The following is a 17,107-nucleotide window of genomic DNA, read 5'->3' as shown; positions in this document are numbered from 1 at the left end:
AAAACACCTGAATTTCTAAGCAATTCTCTGTACATAGTTAATTTGTTTTCCTGATCCATGGGCATCAACTATATTCCAAAATAGAATGACAAACTCCCAGTAGAATCAGTAGAACTGGGTATTTTTGGAATATTTTGCATTTTGCTGACCATTTTCACTCTGGCTGAGAGATATAGTGACCAGAATTATAATCACCTTCTGGCCACTAGATTCTCCTTGTGAAGTACCCAGAAAAGGGTAGCACATATCATGAGAAACACATCAAACATTTATTATCAAACACATCAAACAGAATTTATCATCCTCTTCCCCAAGCTGGGCATTCTGAGAAATAAGGCAAAAATAAATGAGTCAGAGAAAGATAATCACTCCATCACCTCAAGAGAAAACTGGGATGGACATCTAGCTCTTCAAGTCTATTCATGCAGGTTCTTCTGTGCTCAGCAGCCCACTGCCTGACACCAGTGTGGTAAGCACTATGACTAATATCTAGCATATGTTGTTTGCTTTCTCATTTTCTCCAGAGGAAGCAGCATATGCACTAGTGCATCATATTTGGTAGGATTTTCTGCTCTCTTTTTAAAGAGAGGTGCTGCTCTGCATTTATCCTGCAGACAGCAGCTCCAAAAGGTTCAGCCCCTGTGCTTTGAGGGGCAGGTGGTGAGGCATGGAACAGTGCTTAATTCTTGCCTGTGTTTGTTCTGCAGCCTCTGAAGGATGAGAAAGTTTTGCCTGACTTATACAGAGGCTTTACTGTGACTACAGAGTTATCGTGCAGTGCTATCATAACACAGCTTCTCAGGCCAGCAGCTTTTGGCAGTCACTATCTTTGCCTTAAGACAAAAAAATGCAACCTCTTGAGCATATAGCAAGCCAACCCCGAGAAATATTGCTAGAGAGATGATCAAACACTTGGATGCACTTTCTGTGAGTTAGCTAGCAAGGCCAGCCCCTTCTGCTGACGTCTTTCCTCTCTATCACACATCAGACTTTTCCCAGTGGAGCTGGAGAACAGGCTTCAATGAAAACTGCCTGTTTGCAGCTATATGGAGATTGCAGGCACCACAATTACTATTTCCTCTCCCTGACCTGGAGCAGCAACTCCATCAGCAGGATAGAAAGGTAGTCTTGTTGCCTAGCAAAGGTGGGATGATTTATCTGTGTGTCTAGATTGGTCCCTTTGCTGCAAAGAGAATTGCTTTCAGACTTCCAAGGAGAATGAAGCCAGGCTAGAATTCGGAGTGGATGTGGGAGAGCTGCTCTCCCAGGGAGTAGAAAGAGCCACAGGGTCTCTGTGCTTTCTGTTCCTGTGCAGCCCAGGACAATGGTTTTGTCTGCTCCAGTTATAGCCCTGGGGGCTACCTTAGGGACTGCAACTAGCATCCTTGCCCTCTGTGGCCTCACCTGCTTCTGCAAATGCAAGCAACCTGGGAAAGGACTCTCAGAAAAGGACCAAGAGGACGAGACGGAAAACACTAAGCCCAGTGTTCTTCAGCCAGTCCAGCAAGTAAGGCACAGTCTCTAATTTACTCTGTGATTTTTCTTTAAAGGCGGAGGGTGGGAATGCAACTTCCCTGTTAGGCTACTCAGCATGTGATTTATGCTGCCTGTTTATCTGCTTGCTGTGTTTGGGATATAACAACATGCCAGTGGGAGGAGGAGGGAAAAACAGAGATGAGCTAGGTACCACAGAATTACTGGAGCAGGAGACAGCTGCCATGGAGCCAGAGAGAAAGCTGCTAATGGCAGAAACGGGGATGAGGACTGGAAATGCTGCTTAGTTGTTAAGATAGATCAAAAGAGAAATAATTTCCTGAGAAGAGAAGGCTTGACTCTACCAGGTGGCACGCAGCATTGTGACGAGGAGATGGCTCCTGCTGAGGTCTCGTACAGCAGCTATTTAATTCTATTCACAATATCTCATCATTCCTGCAGGATAATTCCCTGTCAACAGCTGGTTTCTTGTGAAAACCTTCCCTCCTCCTCCTTCTGCCCTTCTAACTGAGGGGATTAATTATGTGTGAAGTTAAAACAAGGCATTGAAATCATAACAAAAAGCAAGTGAGAATCTAGATTGTGATGACTGAACAATCTCATCACACTATGAATTTCTTTTTCACTTACTGTAAAAACAATGTGGAGTATGGATAGTGTCAGACATCCCTGTGTGCTCTTTCATTTTTGTTAGAATCCAAACAGCCTGATTTACTCCTGAGCCCAGAGCAAGAGGGAGCTCGGGGAATTATAGAACACTTCTAATATGCTGATATTAATGGGAATCTCTTCTTCAAGGGGAAGTGTTTGATGATTTCCTCAGTTGAATGTGGTCTTTAGAATAAGCTATAGCACTGGTCAGTATCTGAAAGTATTACCTGTTGGCTGTTGCTCCTGATATTTGTTTGTGCCTGTGTCCTTTTCACTTTCACCTAACCATTCAACCAAGTGTTATGCCATAGTAGTCCATTCTAAACGTCGTGCTCCATTGTATAACAGCCTTTGTTTGCCTTTTAACTATTTGAGCTATTATTTTTGGATTCCTAAAGAGTGTAGCTGGAGTCCTAACTGAACTCCTCTGTAATGTTTGTAATTAAATATTCAGTCTTTCTCTGGTTTCCACTCTTACCCTCTTAACAGAAAAGAACCTTGGCATCCTCATGTTCTTGTTGCAGTTTATGCTGAGTAAAGACGACCAAATCTACAAACAGTATTGTAGGAACTGGTGCAGATACAGAGAATGGCATTAGCAGATCTTGTGGTTGCTGGAGTGGGGAGGAGAGGTGTGGGAGGATGGCTTCACTGACCATGGATTAACTTCTGTGTGGAGTTTAGGACTTCTCAAGATATTGCTGCTAATTCTGAGCCTCCCCCCATGAGCATGTTGAATAACTCCTAGTACCTGTTTGCGTTTTCCTAGGATGGATTTCATCTGCTATTCTCTTTGATAGCTTAGTCATGTCCCTTTCAGGCTCCTTTCTTGTTTTTTCTACCCCATAGAGGGGATTTACTAACACCTGTATATAAGAATGTACAGTGATGCAGAGATTTTTCCAAGTTTACTGTTAACATTAATGAAAAATGTGTAACTTTGACAGCCACATCACTTTCCAAAGCAATTTTTCTAGCTGTTGTCTGCAGCAACACAACCCACAGACAACTTTATCATCAGGCTCTTTCTATGACAGTTTGATGTTGTAATCTCCAAGCCCAGAAACATCTAAAATCCTCCTTTTAATTCCATTCTTAAACTGGGCTTTTTTCCTTTTATACAGCTTTTTGGGAAACATCTTGGGAAAGTGTTAATCCATCCTGGATATTAATCCACTGTGTCTATGGGGGTGATATCCTGTTTGCAGGGCTGAAATAAGCACTATGTCTCCATATTGTTCAGTACTCAGCAGCTATTCAGTTATGGTCCTCAAAATATGTCTACATTCATAAGTTTTGCCATGACTTAATCCAGTATTTGACCAACAGGGGATAAAATTATTCAATCTGCCCTAAATGTGTCATTATTACCTGAGTGATTGCATTCTTTCAGCATTGTAGACTTTTTAATTTGAAGTATTATTTCCAATGCTACTGGGTTTATGGTTTTTTTAAAAGAAATCTAGACACATTATAGCAGCCGAGTGAACATTCTGTCACAGAAAGTGCAAAATGTTCTTAGTTTGCATATTCCATATGTTTAGCAATTCTTTCCAATTAAAATAATTTTCTTGCCAGGAACATGAATTCTCCTATGTTGTCACTGAATCAGAATCAGTCTCTATACCTTCAAGAAATGAATCTCAATTTGAGTTGTGATCTTGTGAAATTTTATTATCTCTATGTTTATAAATTGTTCTGTTGGGACTTTTTTTTTCTGACTATATTAGTACACAGTATGTCCTAGTCAGTGTTGGACACATTTAATTATTGAAACCTGTCAGGGACACTGATTCTGATAAACACAGATGACAAAAGAAAGATGCAGCAAGTCTGCATTTTATTCACTTGGCATGTCTCCCATGACAGAGATGCTTGTATTTGCTATAGACAGAGGCTCCCCATGGACATGCCCTGCATCCATGAAGAGGAGAAGTTCAAACACAAACATACATCTACAAAACAATGAGAAAATGCTGCAAATTTGCAAAGTCTAGCAAAACCTGCAGAATGAAGATTCCTAAACACATCCAAAAATGGCAGCAGTCTGGTGGTTTGAGTGACACTGGGCAGGAACACAGAAGGATCATTTGCAGCCTCCTTGCTCCTTTTAGTTTACTTACTTTTATGCATTTTTGCAGAGCTCTCTGAACTCTTCTCGTGTCTTTATTTAAGACACAACTGCTGCGTTGCAAAGGAAACTTCCACAGGGCACTGCTATGTAACTGGATTAGCACACGGCACTTGGGAAAAGAGCTGGCAGCAACATAATAAACAGAGGCAGATGCAGTTGGAAGAGGGGGTGGGCTAGTCCCACTGTGCTTGCATATGTCTCTCGTCTCTAATTCTGCAGAGCAGACAGACAAGAGGAATATTTAGACCCAATGGAGTTCTTAGATGCTGTGTGCTGATTGATTTTCTGACTAAATACCTGGCAAGGTACTTAGCAAGAGAAAGAAAAGACTGTACTAACAATACCTCAAATTTCTGTGGTGTTTTTCATCCCAAAGGATCTGGAAGTGCTTTGTGTGTTGGCAGCACAGAGCAATCCAGGCAGGAGGCTCCAGTAAGTGGCAGGACAGCAGCCTGACACAGCAGCTCCAGGAGAGAGGACAGCAGAGGCTGACCACCACTGTGTGTGCTGGATGTAATGCCTCTGCACAACAAAAGAAACCTGCCTTTTCTAGCTGCTGTCAGCGATTCCTCACGTATTCTGCTTCGTTTGCTTTAATTTTAGAAGAGTGGAAAACTACATTTAAAGTTTGGATGAGTAACTTCACATTTCCTAGGTATTTTAGGACTGATGAGGCTCGCATCTCTACCAGAGGGATCTCACTTATGGCCCCACACTGTGTAATTTACATAGTATCTAAACTCGGCGGGATGCTAGGTGAGGATGGCACACAATGACGTTGTTCTCTCTCAGCCCACTTCTCTTTCAAGGCCCTTAAAATTAGACAAGACAAAATGCTATGTTGCACAGTAGCCTTCCTAAACACTGGTGTACTGTCTGCCTTGAGAAGATGGAGTCACTGGCCTAATTAGTTCATTACCACTGCCAATTGTATGAAACCAGGATCTCCACAAGCAGAATATGACTAGGCTAACATCCAAGACAGCCCTCTTTCTTCAGCTCTATTTCTTGAGAGGTAGGTGTGCTTCCTCTGGACACGCAAACTGGGACCAGGAAATCCCAACACTGACAAGAGATTCAGGGCACCATCTACATTCATTATTAATAGAAAACCATAAGACTAATTAAAAATTTTAATTACAGTACGAGCCTTTTCTGCCTTGCCCTCAATCTTGACCAAAAATAGGTTAGCAGGCAGTAGGTTGAAGATAATCCCATTGCACAATAATCAACCAAAATGGCTGTTTTAGTTGTGGGTTTTGTCTTCCATGTTTTGGAAACATTAATAAAATCTTTTGCAAGGGTTGGGGTCACTTGCTAGTCAGCTTTTGTTCTTCCCCATCAATGAATCCAAATATAAATGAATCAGGAATGATTAATTTATAAGAAGGCAGGATGCTTTCTTGGGACATAAGCAGAAGAGAACTGTTCTATTCCATTAAAATATTTTTTTTATTTTGGGAGAACAGTAATGCCTTTTCTGGTAGCCTTTGCTCAGACTACCTGAGCATCTTGCATGTTCTTCTGCTCATCCCATGTTCATGATTCAGCAGGGAATTGAAGTGTTAAGAACAAATCAGACATAAATCCAAGTTTCAGTCCTGGTATAATAAAGGGGAAATGTGTGTCTGATGGTCAGATGGAGCTCTGGTCCACAGAGCCTAGGGGCTGAGAGGACCAACAACTCTTCTTGGTTTGCCAGTCCAGGGCTCATTTGTTCAACCAGCTCTCCTTAGTCTTATTGCATCATGGTCATACTTGCTCCACGTTTGATTTATTTCTTTGCACTCTTAATGATTACTATATACTCACATAAAATATTCTGGATTCTGTGAGATCTCTTGCTCTTGGATTTGACTTCAAACATCAAAGTAAAAATTGCCATATCTTAATCAAAGCAAAACTAACTTTGTGGTTAATTTCTTTACTAAAATGAAAGGATTAACTTATGAAAATATTAACTGGTACCAAAACAGAGGAAAAATCAAATGATAAGAACATATCTTTTTCTTATAGTAATTAAACATCTTTAGAGGAATAAATCTGAAAAGAAACACACCAAGTACTAGGTAGCAGTGTTGGCAAGAAAGTCTCCAGACATACAGGCAGTGGTTTCTACAAGCCAAGAAAAAAATGATGGAAGGACTGACCAGAGGCCCTGCTCTTTTCCTGTCTCAGGTCATCTAACATTAAGAGAATTGGAGGAGTTAATGTAATTTGTGCAAAGTAATAAACAAAGCTTTAATTTTCAGTTCAACATTAAGAAAACTGCAGAGCCAGTCCAGCCTCGAGCACTTCTGAAGTTTCCCAACATTTATGGCCCCAAACCAGAAGTAACTTCACCTGAAATTGTTAACTACACACAGTACTCTCTGAAGACAACAGAAGAAGCAGCTCCTGGAAAACACACTGCGTTGGATGAGAATAGGATGAAGATACAAGTCAATGAGGAGCTGTTTGTTCTCCCTCAAAACGGTAGGAGATTTTGGTCTTCAAACTAGCAATCGTTTTAGTGGGTGTGAATCTGTAATACTTCTAAGCATAATGTGATCGTTGTCAGATAAATAAATGTGGAATTTATTGGATGCTTTTCGCTTTCTTATCATGAGCACTCTGAGTTTTGCTTTCAACACATTGTTTAGTAGAAGGAGTCATGGAGCTCATAAGGACATTCTGATAACAAAGGTGTAGCTGTATCTTGTTGCATTTTTTTTTTTTTTACCTAAACATTTTTTGTTTTGAAGAATCTGTCTCCCTGGTAGCAGATATTTTGTAGAAAAGCACTTTTAGTGTAGTTGTGCTGAGAGCAGTAGCCAGAGTATGTGTGAAATATTTGGCCAAAATTAGGCAGAGTATCTCCTCCAGGTCAAATGCTATCTGTCCAACAACTGTCCTTGTCAGTGACAGTGGGGCTCAAAGCTTCTAATTTTCTCTCCTCCTTTATTGCCATGGTTTGGTAAGATGTTCTTGGCTTATTGTAATGTGCAGTGAAACTGAAGGCTGACACCTCAAAGTTTTTGCCAAACAGAATTCCTGTTTCCCAGCCAGCCCAAAGGGTAACACTCCAAATCCTGAAACATAAGATTTCTAGAGCCTGAGAGAAAATGCAGTCTTAATTATATACATCTGGCAACGTCTGGGTTTCTTCCATACTGATTTTTAACTTCACAGCCATATTTTAACAGCGTAATTTACTCTTATGGTTACCACTGTAATAAAACCTTCCTGAAGATTTGCCAGAGAGACAATGCCATCTGCCACTATTTTTACTGAGTATTCTTTTTAGTTATTTTTAATTTTTTTAGATTCTATTTTTGCTCTTCTGGAAGGACAATTGCTACCTTCACCCCTCCAACCTGAGGCTTGTGAGTAAGGAAAAGAAAATACCATGGGATTCAGATGCATTGGAGGAACAGACTGTCTGAGCCACATCCTTAGGTGTCAGGGAAAAGATTATCAGGGTGGAAAGGATGAAAGGTGATGGCCGCATTTAGGCTAAAGCTTTATATAAGTGTTGGTGTAAGAGCCTCTCTGCACTGCTAATGGCACAAGCAAGTTTCCTTCCTGCTCTGCCTGAATATATAGCTCAAGTGTTGCTAAAATTAAGCAAGAATTATTGCGTTCTCCTTTTGATGCCACAATGAACTGGTCTGAACTGTGGCTGAGATTTTTAGAGGAAGTGTGCTGGCCCACTATTGTTTTCTGTGTGAATCGGAACTGACCTTGCAAATAACAGCTCTGGATGACAAAAATCTCTGGCTTTTCTTTTAGTCTTGCAACTTGCTTTATTTCAGTATGAAATACATATTCAGCTCCAAAATCATGCATGGAGAAACTGCCTTATGGATTCCAAAGTTCATTGCCTTCAACCTGATCAAGTGCTATGGAAATGGATGTCTTTTGCATGACAAAGACTTCATTGTTAAAATTAAAAGAAAAACAAAACAAAATGTTTAGAGAGGTCTTACCTAATGCAGAGTTGCACAGCAGCTCAAGAGCAGACTCACATTCTCATTGCAGAGAACATAAGATTTAGTTTAATAATGCTAGTTAAAAGAATATAAAACAATATAGCAAGTAATGAATGTCGTTCAGACACCGTGGCCTAGTCATAAGGTAAAAGAGCAAGTGTGTGAACCATCGTGGAGCACAAGGTGGTAGAGAGCAGAAGTCTTGTCCAAATGCTATAGAAAGAGCTGAAAGTGCAAGTAAACAGAACAAAAAGGATGTATGATGATGGATGAAGAAGGAAAATAAATTCTAGTCCGGCCTACAAAGTGCAGAAAAAGCGAGCTATTTAGAAAAAGTCAAGTCAAGAGAAAGTGGATTTGTTGTCTTGGGAAGGAGAAGAGCTGCTTGCTAAAGGGGCTATTTCAGTTCCAGGTGTGGTCAAGGACGTGTGTGTCACGGAGCACCTGAAGCCCGAGCGGGCGGGCAGTGGGCAGCAGGCCCCCGAGCTGCACTACTCCCTGCTCCACGACCCACAGCGCGCCCAGCTGCGCGTGGCCCTCCTCCAAGGTAAGGGCACTGGGCCCCGGCTGAGCGGGCGGCACACAGGGCGATTACACTTAAAGACAGCTCCCCTCCTATCTTACGGCCAACAGGCACCCTCAGGACCACTGGCTGTTTCACTGGTGCTGGGCTTGCAGAACAGGAATAGCTGTCAATGTCACTGCTTGAAGAGAGGGCCTAGCTTGGGAACAGCTGTTTGCACAGCTTTGTCCGGAACCAGGATGGGCTCCTCCAGTCCAAGACTTGGTACAAAGCAACCTCTTCTTTTTATTTTTTCCTTTAGGGGCAAGAGGAATGGGGTTACTATCTCCTTCCTCTCCATATCTTTCATTCTTCAACCTGATCCACCCCCTACTGCCCTTCCCTCAAGTCAAGTCAAAGCCTGAGCTGGAGACACCAGACATATTTTAAGTCCCTCTGGCAGCGCCTGGCCAGGCAGCCAGGCTCTGTGTCACTCTGACAACTGCAACAGCTTCTCCACTCAGGGCTGGAGCATCATCAGTTCCTCTGGGAGAGTAAAATAAGCTGACTGAATAATTCATGCACAGTGTAGATCTCTGTGGAAACCTAATCAAATCACACCCTCTGAGGCGAGAATTGAAAAGGTGCTGAATGGCAGCCACTGCTGCAGGCCTCCTGCCAGCAGCAAGCCCACCATTCCCCTCAGGATGGACACCCACGCCGGCTGGCTGCCACCCTGGCACTCCTGTGCACAGGACCTGGCTCTGCTTGCCCGTGCTGCTCCCCTGAGAAGCCAAGAGAGCCCTGTGACACACAGGTCCTGGCAGTTCAGGAGCAGCTGTCCTTGGACTGTCTGCAGCAAGGACAACAGTTTTCCCCTCAAAGCTGTGAGATTCAGTGACCCCTTGGAGGAGGGGGCGTTCCTCTTGCTGCCAGAGAAGGCAGAGCAGCTCTGTTGCTGCAACTGCAGAGGAGTGTGAAATGCTATTCTCACTCTAGACTTTTCAACATAAAAGGGATATAAAATTAGGGATGAATGTCTCTTGATGCAGGTCTTTTGGACTGTGGGGTGGCTTCTGATGGATTCATTTACCAGAGGTGGGACCAGCAGAATGCAATGACCCTTAGACATTGGCATGGAGGGATGGATGTGTGCCAAGGGAAGCTCTATCCCATCTCTGATGTCTGTGACTGACTTTCCTCTTTTTAAAGTCATTGTAAGAAGGTTTTTTTTTGTGTGCCAAGGTAAAAGATAATGAGAAATGCCAATCCCTGTTTCTTGATGCCTCATTTCAGTGCTGTTCTACATCTTTCAACAGAATGTGTTTTCTTGAACTCAGCTGTTGCTCTCCCAAACACTGGCAGCATCCTTCTGCAGTGGCACAAGGACAGGGACAATGTGCAGCCTGAGGAAAACACCACAGCATGGGCTCACAGCTTAATCAGCCCCCAAGCAGGCAGGAACAGGGGTCAATGTCTATGCAGCTGTTTTATTTTATTGCTGTCATGAAACAAGCAATTTAGCCACAGATATTTCAGGGCTGTCTTTTGTGAGAGGTCCTTACCATCCATCTTTTCCAGCTATGCATGGCGGAATGAGTGGGGACCAAGACACTGGCTGCCATTGCTACATACTGGGCACACTGGAGAGCAAGTCTGGCATTGCTGAGGCCCAGACAGAGCTGAAGAAGAAGGCACTTCACACCCTTTGGGAGGAGGTGCTGCAATTCCCATTAACAGAGGAGGAGATGCCAGGAGGAACACTGACTCTCACCCTGAGAAACTGTGACAAGTTCTCCAGGCACAGCATTGTGGGGGAACTGAAACTGAACCTTGCTGAAATGGAGGAATCCTTTGGGAAGGCCCAGTGGGAAAGGCTGAAGAGCCCAGAGAAGGTATGGACTCTGTCTGTGTCGGTAGTTCAGAAACCCTAATGATTAAGAGTTTGGACAAGAGAAACCCTTTTCCTAGAGAGGTGCGTGTGGGTGGGTGGCTTTATTTGTTTGGAGCAGGTTTAGAGGCGTGATGTGTGACTGCAGAGATCACTCGGCACAGCTCTGTGCTGGTCTGTAGCTCGTCATATCAGAAGCCCTTCTGTCTAATGCTCCCAGCTGTTAATGTGTCACAACTCCCTCAACTCCTCCCCAGTTACACGACAATCTGACACTGGCTGTAATCAAATGACATCTGTAATTCAAATGCTATGTCTAGAAAAAGGTGTGTGAGCTTCTGAGAATTATTGATACAGGACCAGAGTGGCAAGAGCTGAAATATCAGAGTACCTGCAGAGCCCAGTGGAGGGAGTCTGCAAGGCTGGGTGTGGTAAGGCACGCGGTGGTACCCCAGGGAGCCTTAATCTAGTAGTGAAATACATTGTTGGGACTGGAATGCTGGACTGAAGGACACTTACACTTACCGAAATCAATCCAGTGCTGTTTGTTCTGGGAGATATCAAAATATCATTCATTGCATTGTCTTGGTTTCCTTAAACATCAAAACCTTCCTTTCTTTCCTTATCCACATTTTGCCAGTTGCACAGACAGGGAGGAATTCCAACAGTTCTTGAAGTGGGTACAGGGGATGCTTCATGTGCACTAATTTCTTGCACATTTCCTCAGGAGCCTTTTTCCTGCCATGAGCTAGGCTGTACTTCTAGCAGCAGCAATTCACTTAGCATGGCAGCAGGATGCTGCTACCACTGCTGCTCGTTCATCACAACAAGTGGTACCTCTTGTAGTCTGCTGTGGTACGGCTGAGCAATGCAAAACAACATTAGCACCACCACTAAGCACAATGAAACAAATTATTACCTGTCACCATCAGGGATGAGGGCTCTCCACTGAGCTGGCCACAGACACAGAGTACAGAGTTAGCATTTCTGATTTCCAATAGTGCTGATTTATCTGATAACCACTTGAATACTAACAGGACGGTCCACACTAAAAAAAACATCTGTCAGGGAGAGAGGCAGCAGAAACAAGCGGGTGATCTGAATGAGTTTAATAAACTTCAGGCATGAGACTCAGTACTTGTCTAATAGCTGTAACCCCCTCCCTCTCACCCCATACTGAAGCATCTGCTTTTTTAGCAATACACAAGGAACAGTCTGTTCACAGCAATGATAAGTTGTTATTCCAGTGCACCTGATGGAGTCCTGATATACAGGGAATTCTGCCTTGGTCCAGTTCACAACCACACACAGAAACAGGACAGCATTCATTTCTTCTCCAGGCTGACAGCACAAGGTTAACACCAGCAGTACTGCTGAACAGTGCCCCAGTTTGAGCTGAGGATGTGCAGTGAAAGCTGAATTTGCGTCATCTGGGACCTGAGAGAGCCAACCATTGCACAGATAGCTTATGTATACAGATCCTGAATCATTCATTGAGAACCAGAGAGGGAGGGAGTGAGGAAGAGATGATCAAAAAAGAGGAGCTATTTTTGACAACATTCATCCAGGAACAAAGTTACTGAGCTTTGTCAAAAGTGTGACATTTCCCTGAAATGCCGGAAAGGGCAGAAAATTCGTTCTTACCTTCCCAGTAATTCTCCCACACAGAAGGGAAGGAGCCCAGAGTGGAGCTTACAGCTAACCAGGTAATGCAATTAGCATTCAGGAATTCATTGAGTCCTGTGAGCAATGCAAAGCCTAGATACTGGAGACTGATAGCCTTATCTTGTCTTCCTTCCCTCCCACTGCTTTGCTAATGACAGTAATGATAGTGGGTTGATGATAGTGTGCCCTTGCATAGCAACTTCCCTTTTGTGCTTTCGTGGTGCCCTGCACGTAAATCATTGATGACCCCTTGTTGCTTTTTATTCATTTTGCATAGAAAGAAAGACTGAAGCTCTCATGGTTGCATGAATTTGCAGGATTTCAGCACAAAATGTAGGTTATGGACTAAATAGGAAAAAAGAAACAAAGAAAACACAGCCCAGAAGGGGAAGGAAAAGTACTTCTGGTTTGGTCTGTTCAAGCAAAACTCCAGCAGAGACCAACCATTGCAGGTTTTGTTTTCATGTGGATACAGGTTGGCCAAAAACTTGATCAGCACACTAGGAGCTAGAAAGTCATAAGTACAAGATGTGATCCGAGTACAATGTGTGTGTTTGTGTGTGTGTGCACGTCTACAGAGCCCCACCCCCTCCCAATCCACTGCATCTGTCTGTGCCTGCAGCTACAGGAACCAAATTCTAGCCAAGAGCTATAGAATGGGACCTGCTGAGATGTGGTGGGAGTAAATAAACAAAAGCAACTTATGACATGCCTAAACGCTGGGTTTGCATTGAGGTGGTGTTTGGGTTTGTCCCTGAGTGTACAATTCTTTTGTGGTGGGCATACAAGCATTTGAAACTGCCTCTTTTTATGTTTGGGCTTTTCTATGGTGCACTTCAATTTAAGACAGAATTCATATAAGTGAAATGCATACAAGCCCTTCATTGCTACCTGAGTGCATGAAAAAAAAGATTTACTTGGGCTGACTTGGGATTGAATTTCAGGCTTCCTTGCTAATGCCCTTCCACCTGATTTGTGCAGGACAAATTAGTCATTTGAACCAGACAGTGATGACAGCCATGTTTTCTGGAGAGTCAATCAGCTCGTGGAGAGTTTACACGGCCTCTCCTTGCCTGTTTTGAGAAACTGGTTGAAAACTTAATTTGAAATATTTATGGCTCACTTAGTAGCGACACTGCAGAGCACAGAAATAGCCTGGAGAGAAGGGCTGTCTATCCTCCAGGACGTAGAACGTGCTAAGGAGCCCAGAATGAGTCTGTTGAATTGGCATTGGCTTTCTGGGGACTCTTCTGGGTCATTAACCTCACACTAAACCAGATTTCTGTCACAAGCTCCCACTCACTGAGAGAATAACTACTCCCCTTTTGTTCCTTGCCATGGGCTGTCAGCTCTGCACACAACGGTGTGGGATTTCTCTCCTTCCCTGCTGGCTCCCGAGTAGGAAATGGTATTACTCTCTTACAGGAGAGCAGTGGTGGTGTCCCTAGGCTTTCCCCCCAAGGGCTGCTTGTCCAGGGCAAATGGAAGAAAGGGAAAGGGAAAGGGAAAGGGAAAGGGAAAGGGAAAGGGAAAGGGAAAGGGAAAGGGAGTCTCCAACAGGGGATGCAGGGAGAGCTGCTCACAGCCCTGATGGAAGGCAGGTGGGAAGGAAGACTAATGTACTGTGCCCAGCTCATGGAGGATTTCAGCTTGGCTGGGTTTTTTCTCATATCAAATAAGGTGTCAGGGAAGGCGTAGTCCAGCTCCAGGTCAGACTCAGCCCCAAGCACCATCTCTGCTTTCCCAAGGAGCCCTACACTCCTGCTGGGCAATGCAGGTTGGAAGCTGAGTCCAGTCAGAGCCTTCTGGGAAAAGGAGCACCTGGAACCAAAACTGAATTACAAAAAGCATTAAAGGGGGTAGTGGACATAAATACAGGACAGTTAGGTGGTCTCTCAAAATAGGAATTTCTGACTATTTGCACTGCATGTCAGAGCCAGATCTTCTTCTGATTAAATATTGGACCAAAAGTTGGTGTCAGGAAGCAGTTACTTTCCAGTGCCATAAGGATTCAGTAACTCACATTATGGGAGCCTTATGAGCCTCAGATATCTTTGCCAGGTTTATTCTCATCCAGCATAACAGGAAAAATCTCCTGCACAGAGAGACAACTTGGTTGGTCCATGACCTTCTACCTTCTGCCATCTTCTACTGTTGTTTTCCTAATGTTCTGACCAAGATTATACAAAAAATTAACCCTTTCTGTGTCTCCATTTCCAGGAGCCATCCATGGGCCATGGGGAGGTTCTGCTCTCTATTAGCTACCTGCCAGCAGCCAATCGCCTGCTGGTGGTGATTATTAAGGCTAAAAACCTCCATTCCAAGCAGCTGAAAGATCTACTAGGAAGTGGTGAGTGTTATAACAAGGAAACAGATATTATTGTTTCTGCTATTATGTAAATCTAGAAAGAAAGTGGGAAGGGTGAATTCTGACAGGAAAAAAAAAAAAGTCTGGCTTAGAAAGCCAAAGAGATCTGAATAATTTCTAAAAAGTGAAAATCAAATGCCCCCTGACCAATATTTCTACTGTGCTGTCTCAGTTTGATATCACCAGTGTAAATTCTCTTGCATTTTTGGGTGCAGATTCAGATATCACAATATATATAAAAAAAATAAGATATTAGAGAGCGTCCAAAGGAGGGCCATCAGGATGGTGAAGGGCCTGGAGTGGAAGCCTTATGAAGAGTGGCTGAGGTCACTTGCTCTGTTCAGCCTGGAGAAGAGGGAGGGGAGCCCCTTTTCATGGCGTTCAACATCCTCACAAGGGGAAGTGAAATGGCAGGCACTGATCTCCTCTCTCTCGTGGACAGGGAGAGGACCTGAGGAGACAGCATGAAGCTAAGTCAAGGGAGACTTAGGTTGGTCACAGCACCAGCCTAACTAAGTTCAAAAAGCATTTGGACAATGCTCTTGGGCACATGGCATGATTTTTGGGGTGTCCTGTGCAGGGCCAGGAGTTGCACTCCATGATCTTGATGGGTCCCCTCCAACTCAGCCTATTCTAGTCTAGTCTAGTCTATTTGTAACATGCTCATTAACATGGTGTATCTCTCCTCTCCTTATACAGATGTTTCTGTCAAGGTGACACTGAGGCATCAGTCACTGAAGCTGAAGAAGAAGCAGACCAAACGTGCAAAACACAAGATCAACCCTGTGTGGAATGAGATGATCATGTTCGAGGTGCCTCATGAGCTCCTGCGTGCCTCCAGCGTGGAGCTAGAAATGCTGAGCCAGGATGGAGCTGGCCAGAGCTATGTGCTTGGCAAGTGCAGTCTGGGCTTACATGTCACAGGCACAGAGAGGAACCACTGGGAAGAAATGCTGAGGAACCCCAGGAAACAGATAGCCATGTGGCACCAGCTCCACATGTAGGCTCATCGTGATTACTGACAACAAGATTCCCATCAGACCTCAGAGCCTGGGGGAGTAAGCTGGATTTCATCTTCCACCTTCACCTCCATGAAATTGCTCAGCATAGCACTCTTACTACAGCACCCTTCTCTGATCTTCCTGCTCATTCTAGCCCAGGAAACTGCCTGGAAAATGTATTTAAAGGACAGGCTCTCACCTAATCAAGTGGTTGTCTCAAACAAGGGATTGGCTGCCTGGTTGGTTTGAATCAATTTTATTTGCCTGCCCACTGTCTCTTCCGAGAGGTCTCCATTTCTGTAGAGGAGCAGAGGGAAGGAAAGAAGAGCAAAGTTATCATGGAAATATAAGCCCTTCCTTGGCATCTAGTGCTGTCACCCAAGTCCCTTGATGAGTGTTGGCTCCATAATCACAAACACCCAACTGTTTTATCAATCACTGCTTTTCATAATACTCCACAAGACTGAGAAATGAAGATCAGAGAACTGACTGTCGTGGCAGGCACAAAGAACCAGTATGAGAAAGAGAGTGAAGCCAAAGTGCAGTAAATGGATACCTAGAAAAATATACAGAATGAAGGGAGAGAACAGAGGAAGAAGAAAGGGAGAAACAGTCAACGCCTTCATTCTGTGTAGCCTTTGAAGCAAACACTGCCGAACAAGAAGTCAAATACCTTCCTTTACTTTTGTTTCCTGGAGAGTTCGATACCTTGTATTTAAGGTTCATGAAAACTGCTGAAAATATGAATGTTTAGTTTAGCAGAATACCTGTACTATTTGTCTTTCTATAGTGTCATCCAGGAAGGTCCTAAATATGAACAAAAAGTTGTTGTTGATGTTACCTCCTAAAACTTGGACCAAACCTTTCTGTTTACTGCCATATTTTCTGTTTGGGTTTATCCCAAGTTTCAAATATGCTAATTATATTCCAGGCAACATCTAAAATTAGGCAAAAGAAGTGGGATCATTCCATACTTTAGCAGCTGATGGTTTTGGTTTGATGGTTAACTATTGCACTCAAATCCTCATACCAGCATTACTCAAAGACAGCCCTTATTAACTACCATGTATTTCATCACTTCCAGACAGAAGGAATTCACCAACCAGACAGACTCTCCAGGGCTTGTTTTTTGTGTTCACTTTCAAGATTTGGTGTGGCTTAAATGTTATTTTTAACTGTCGGGTTTTTTGTGTCTCTAGATGGACTGAAAGTCTGGCATTGGCAGTGATAATGTCATGACCCTATAAGCACACTTCTTGTCCTACTACTTTTTTTTTCAAATAGTAGACACAACTTTAAGGGACTTCCATGGGGACAAGGCATCCAAAAATCTGGAAACAGAACCATATAATTTGTAGCCCTGAAAATCTCAGAGAGCTTCATATTTGCAGGGTCAGATTGATCCTTGTTTAAATAAAAATATTAAGCTA

At 43.4% G+C, this 17,107-nt stretch overlaps 1 protein-coding gene across 2 annotated transcripts; it reads left to right on the top strand.

The window, feature by feature from the left end:
* Positions 1-1,018: 1,018 nt before the first annotated feature.
* On the top strand, positions 1,019-15,680 carry SYT13 (synaptotagmin 13). 2 transcript variants are annotated; one of them, XM_041400149.1, is made up of 6 exons: positions 1,019-1,507; positions 6,532-6,754; positions 8,663-8,797; positions 10,334-10,647; positions 14,529-14,658; positions 15,376-15,680. In XM_041400149.1, exons 1-6 carry the CDS (start codon positions 1,325-1,327, stop codon positions 15,678-15,680), a joined length of 1,290 nt encoding a protein of 429 aa, XP_041256083.1. In that variant the 5' UTR covers positions 1,019-1,324. The 2 variants fall into 2 exon arrangements, with proteins under 2 accessions (XP_041256083.1, XP_041256075.1); XM_041400141.1 differs by having other exon boundaries at positions 8,657-8,797.
* Positions 15,681-17,107: the final 1,427 nt, after the last annotated feature.

The sequence above is a fragment of the Onychostruthus taczanowskii genome, unplaced genomic scaffold (assembly GCF_017590055.1).
Source record: "Onychostruthus taczanowskii isolate IOZ18803 unplaced genomic scaffold, ASM1759005v1 scaffold1, whole genome shotgun sequence".
Taxonomy (NCBI): Eukaryota; Metazoa; Chordata; class Aves; order Passeriformes; family Passeridae; genus Onychostruthus; species Onychostruthus taczanowskii.
Note: the sequence above shows the minus strand (reverse complement) of the source record. Positions and strands in the feature narration are given on the sequence as shown.

What these genes read in the sequence shown, in the direction of transcription:
- SYT13 (XM_041400141.1), top strand. Translation starts at nt 1,325, where the DNA reads ATGGTTTTGTCTGCTCCAGTTATAGCCCTGGGGGCTACCTTAGGGACT. An exon ending in GCGCGTGGCCCTCCTCCAAG is followed by an intron (nt 8,798 to 10,333) that starts GTAAGGGCACTG and finishes CATCTTTTCCAG; the next exon opens with CTATGCATGGCGGAATGAGT. An exon ending in GGCTGAAGAGCCCAGAGAAG is followed by an intron (nt 10,648 to 14,528) that starts GTATGGACTCTG and finishes CTCCATTTCCAG; the next exon opens with GAGCCATCCATGGGCCATGG.